General features: G+C 32.8%; 1 protein-coding gene across 1 annotated transcript; it reads left to right on the forward strand.

Annotated features, from left to right (window-relative positions):
- The first annotated feature begins 2,412 nt into the window (after positions 1 to 2,412).
- LOC133181170 (acetylcholine receptor subunit alpha-like) lies at positions 2,413 to 4,007 on the forward strand. Its single transcript, XM_061315710.1, has 2 exons — positions 2,413 to 2,718; positions 3,081 to 4,007. Exons 1-2 carry the CDS (start codon positions 2,413 to 2,415, stop codon positions 4,005 to 4,007), a joined length of 1,233 nt encoding a protein of 410 aa, XP_061171694.1.
- Positions 4,008 to 6,000: the final 1,993 nt, after the last annotated feature.

Consider the following 6,000-nt stretch of genomic DNA (forward strand, 5'->3'; position numbering starts at 1 on the left):
CTAAAGCAATTTTTTTAAATATTCTATCCCACTCTATATATAGCAAAAAGGCTCCCAACTTCGCTGAGAGGCATTGTCGATAAATTTTGACTCGCTTTTCAAACTTTCGTTGTTTTAGTCACATGAACATGAATGTTAAAGTTGAAGATAACGATTAGTAATCATCCTCTAAAATCCAATGAAACAATACAAATTGTGAGCAGAGAAAACACATACCTTTAAAAACATCAGAGAACCCTAAAATGAGAAATCCATAGTTAATTCAGTATGAAAATAGTGGACTAACATTTTTTATGAAAGACGTCAGTAAACATTCGACCTAATGACTGATTGTATTTGCAAACAAGATCATTATCCTAACACATATTAACTATAGTTAACTAAAGTTAACTATAGTTAATACCTTGATACTTTGATTTACTATGAGCCTTTACTCTAGAACTTTTTGGGGAATTTCAGTGCTTAAAGTCACTTAAATGCGATAATAAATGCGATGTAAAATTACGAAATATATGTAATATGTGAATATACAAGTAATATTTCCATTTGATAAGAAAAATGTGCAGGTATGATTTGGACAACATAGATATAGCAATCTGAAATCCCTAGTAAAATAACTTTGATTTTCAATAGTAAAAACTGATTTGCTATAGTTTAACTTTATACCTTAGTAAACCAAAGCTAACAATGGTAAACTATACTTAACAGCTGTACCTTTTGTTGGGGTATATCTGCAATAAAATTTGTGAAATTTTGACTGTTATCAAGGTTGTAGATACCCTTTTATCATCAACTAATTTGTCAGTGGTCTGCCTTGGTTTAGAAATTGTTCATATGAAGAATATGTTCTTTTGTTTAATCAAATGGGGCACATTTGCAGGTGATAATGGTTTATTGTTTATTTATAATGAAGGTAGACGATAGAAAGGTTGAAGTCATCACGTTTATCATAAAGTTTAATTGTTAGTTTGCCATTAAATACATGTGATTTAAAAGAATATCTTTCCTGCTGAAAGGGAAATATAGTAATAGTTGTGTCCCGTACGTATTGATCATGCAATCTAGCTAATTATTTAATAATTTCTGAATTACTCAATACAGAGGGGTAACAATCTTCATTATTAACTATATTTACATCACTAGTAAATAGGTTCCCAGCAGGACAACAGTTGTGGGGAAAAGATGGACATGAACACGTAGGGGAATTTTGCTACATGATTATTAAATAGTACATACAAGTATAATAATTATTTACAAATGTGATAGTAGTAAATATGAGTTAGGATTGTAGGGTTTTTGGTTTGGTTTTTTTTTTTTTTTGGGGGGGGGGGGGTAATCAAAAAGTTTGGTAGTAAAAGTCGAAGAACATTTATAAGAAATAAAAGGTTATAGATTTACCTTCTATTATGATGGAAAACTGTAATGTTTAGTTTTGACTTCACAGCAGAAAAAAATCAAAACTATTTCCACAATGACGTATAATTATCTGAACTTCTCAAAACAAAAAAATATATATATTTCAGATTTTCCTCCTCAGAAATGTACCAGGACTACGAGGGGAAGGGGGTGCGTAGAAATATATCATACATATTTCAAAATAGGATGGGAATTTATTTCAAATTTGCATCTACGCAAGGCTAAAAGAAAATAGTTTCACTTCTATTTTGACAGAAAGCCCTAATGATTTATGTTCATTGATTTTTGAGTATGCAAGTACACCAATGAGTGAAAGTTCCATCAGATAATTGGACTATAAACACACCACAAATTAAGTCATTTATAAAGAGATGCATAGATCAGTTAACTTATTTAAGAACAAGAATAATACTTATAGCCTTATGCATGTATATAATCGTTTTAGAGTGCACCCCCCCCCCCCCACACACACACACACACACCGATGTTTCATTGATTGTGACATTTACTGATTGAAGCATTGACTGATTGAAACATTGATTGTTTGATATCTAAATTGATTAATTAACTTTTTGATTGTGAATGTTGATATTGTGACACTAAAATAGTCAGAAAAAGCTATGAAAGAGAGTACGAATACTTTGTTTTTATATTCCTATCGATATAATTGTTTTCAATACTGTACGTTTCTCAAGAGCCTAAATCATAGGTTTAGTTTATTTCAGATTTAATTTCCCAATTCCACATTAAGCTGCTAGTCCTGTAAGCTCCCCACTTAACTTAATGTCGATAACCTTATAGGAGAGTTCAATCTTGATCAAAGTATTTAATCATGAGGTATATAACATTTATTTTCCCATCAACGGACAAACCTGAACATTGCTATTTCCACTTAAAAAGCATTCACATGACCTGTCCTGCTAGTTAAAAGCGCTACATAATTTTTGGGAAAAATTAACAGTTTTTAAAGAAGATTTAGATAGCGAATTTAACAGAATGATTATAACTGTGCTTTATCTCATCCTGACGGTTCTTGGACTGGCCTCTGGTCAGACTCCTCAACAGGTCAAAAGTCTTATCAGCAATCTTTTTTCGAGTTATGACAAAAGAATCCGTCCAGTTCAAGATCAGTCGTTACCTGTGATTCTGGACGTCAGTTTTAATCTCATTAGTATCATAGGAGTTGACGAAGTGAATGAGAAGCTGGAAACTTCTGGATATTTAACGGTGCAGTGGGATGATTCCATGCTTACTTGGGATCCTGCAACTAATAATGGAATTCAAAGAATATTTTTACCTCAGGTTAGAGTATCATTTTACATTATTACATGTATGATTAAAAAATATTATCACTTTAAAAAATTCAAATTTTCTCTGGATTCCAAACTTACTCGTAAGATTTCTTGCTTGTTCCAGAATTTCTACATTTTCTTCATGGGATAGAAACAATACATGTTTCTAAAACAAAGAAGCAGGGAAAATTACATTTTTCATATCAAAGCTTTCAAATTGCTTTTTTCAAAAGTAAGAATATAGTATCTGATCATTAAAACTCTGGATCAAATGACAATTTATTTTGTTACTTTTTTAAAATCAAAAAACATTTGATCTTTGTTTTTATCAGGCTCCTTATTATTAAAAATCTTTCAAATTTGGTTTTCCAGAATGACATTTGGAAACCAGATCTTGTACTAGGTAATGGATTTAAAAAGTTTGAGGAGTTTGGAGGAAGCTTTTACTTTGTTGACATTCTGAGTACAGGCACCGTATTGTGGCAGCCTTTCCAGGTCTTTGAAAGTCACTGCACTATCGATACAACTTATTTTCCATACGATAAAGAAGTCTGCGATATTGTGTTTCTTGTTTGGAGTTACACAGTTTTTGATGTAGAAATTCGTAAATCTGCTGAAGGGGTCGATCTTTATGGTTACAAGGAAAGTGGCGTCTGGGAAATAACACACACAGAAGCTAAAGTTAGCAAGGATTCGGCAGAATCCAAAGTCACGTTTTCAATCCATCTTAAGAGGAAGCCTCTGTACTTTGTACTCAATATCATTGCCCCCATCTTGTTTCTCGGATTGCTCACAATTCTTGTTTTCGTTTTACCGGTTGACAGCGGCGAAAAGATGTCGTATGCCATGACTGTCTTCCTGTCTTTTGCCGTTTTTCTCTCCATCATCAATACCCAACTACCTGTCAGTTCAGACAGTACCTCTGTTTTGAGTTTTTATCTTTTACTTCAGATGTCAATGGGTGTATTGATTTTGGTTATCACAGCTTTGCAAATTCGCCTGCACCACAGAGATTCAACTGTTCCAATATCCAGAGTGTTCAAAATTATTGTTAACCTTGAGAGATGCTTAAAGTGTTCTAAATCTTGTCGACCGTCGAATGTTTCTACATCGTCTTCAGAGTCAGACAAGGACAACCAAATTAACAATTCTCTAAAATTGCCTGGGGAAAATTTACAGGAAGCCAGTAACTGTGAATGGAAGGACGTGGCGTCGGCCATAGACTCCTTAGCTTTCTGGTTCTTTCTGATATTGTACCTTTGTCTTACGGCATATTTATTCCTTTCTATCGCGACATAAAGTCAGTAATTAAAAAAAACTTTAATTAACAAAAAGGAAATATTTTTAACTACGTATACAATCATTCTCAATTTTAATTTCCTAATTATCGTCAGTATGAAAATTGTACTGATGTTTCATTGTTGTTTATTCTTTTACATATTTAAGTCTTCCACTGATTTTAATAGCAATCAAAGTATTCAGCATCAGAATCATGCTGTTTTAAGGTGAATGAAATAGCAACGTTCTTTATTTTATTATTTTTTATCCAGATCAGCAAATAGATTGAAAGAGAAAATTGATAAAAGAAATAAAAACCCTTTCTTTATTTTTATTGGAGAAATGGGGGTGTTTTCTTTTTATTCTGTAATTTAATTTTTATAGCTTTTGTACCAATCTTTTAAAAAATCTCACTGACTTACTGAATCTTTTATGTACAATTACTTTTACAGTGAATACATCATTTTTTTTCTTTGGCATCATAGAATCTCGGAATTAGTTACAATATTTTAATCAGAACTGCTGGATGTTGTTATTGATATTTCTCTAACCTTCAAATATACTGTCCATATTTTATTTTACTACATTAAAAAAGAAACTCTGTCCCCACGTGTTACAAATGGACAAAATATCTCCATTTCTTTAATGTGTATCACATAGATAATATATTTATTTCAGAAAGATGTTAATAATTTTGGAGATCGTGTATCAGAAATTAAATGTAGTTTTTGCAACAAACAAAGCGTTTAAAAGGATTGTTCTGTAGGTAAACACTACTGTGTTCAGTAGCGCATGGCAGGTAAATGCTCTCCAAGTGCGAACTCTTCACCTCCTCTGTTACCTACTAACAAAATTTTAACATACAAGTACATTTACAGAGTAAATAGAATCATAAAAATTTAATAGGGATATGTCGATATTGATATTTTTAAATCATCTGTATTTTGAGAAGTGCATTTATTTTAAATATATACACTTAACAAAACTTCTAAGTGTTCACTCCAATAAATGCATTTATTTAAAAACTACATGATGGAATATTATGATATTTTCAAATTATTATAACCAATGAGTCTTCCAACAATTGTCGAAAGAAAACCGCTTATCACCGATGAAAACCAATGTCCCTTGACGAAGCTTAAAAACAATAAATCTGTACTTTGCGACACGTGCTTTGTGTAATCAGCTTCTTTTGTGATCATTACCATTTTTTAACAACTGGTTTAACTAAAAAACACAAAACATGGGCAAAATGACCATTGAGGAAGGAGGGAGAGCCGTTGGAATGTTGATATCTGGATCATCCTTATGACACGTTTTATTAACTTTTATTTTACTGTTTATTTGTCCTTGATATTACTTTTAAAAATTAACAACCAGTATAAAAATCCATTTAAACACATTTTTCTATAGGTTATGTCTCATTTTTATCGCCAACTTATCCCCGTTTGAAAGCTTTGGACAAAATTTAACCAAACCGGAAGTGATCTGGATCTTCGTCTGAGGCCAAGGCTTCGCGTCACAACCAGGTTAAAAGATTGTTACATGGTCCTGAACCACTTTAGAAACATTTGAAGCAGCAACTTCAATGGTAAGAAATTGGCAACAAATTGGTGTTCATGGAAGTCCAATATCATCTCAAACAGTCTGAATCATCCTTAAAGAGGTACACTTACTTGCGTAACGCCCAAAGAGGGTCTAAGTGTTGACAAAAAGGCATCTGTGTGATGCACTGGCCTGCCAAATACCCGGATCTAAATCCCATTGAACATATTTGGGACTTTCAAAAGGAATGTCCAAGCCCCCCTCCCCCTCCACACAATTTCAACGGTTTAGAAAGATCCATGCAGTAGGTGTGGCAGCAGATAGGTCAACCTCCTATTCAAGGGTACATGGTATCCATAAGAAAAGGGTGTCTTGCAATAATTTGACCGAGTGGTGGTCTTACTCCATAGAGATTATTTTATGTGAATTTTCATTTTGAGGGTACATCATGTCCTTGACACTTTGCTTT

This window comes from Saccostrea echinata, unplaced genomic scaffold, assembly GCF_033153115.1.
Source record: "Saccostrea echinata isolate AGI-Se365-2 ecotype Australia unplaced genomic scaffold, CSIRO_AGI_Sech_v1 ptg000008l, whole genome shotgun sequence".
NCBI lineage: Eukaryota > Metazoa > Mollusca > Bivalvia > Ostreida > Ostreidae > Saccostrea > Saccostrea echinata.

Excerpts from the sequence above, each read along its gene's own strand:
- LOC133181170 (XM_061315710.1), top strand. The coding sequence starts at position 2,413 with ATGATTATAACTGTGCTTTATCTCATCCTGACGGTTCTTGGACTGGCC. Across the intron at positions 2,719-3,080 it reads AAAGAATATTTTTACCTCAG|AATGACATTTGGAAACCAGA; the intron begins GTTAGAGTATCA and ends TTGGTTTTCCAG.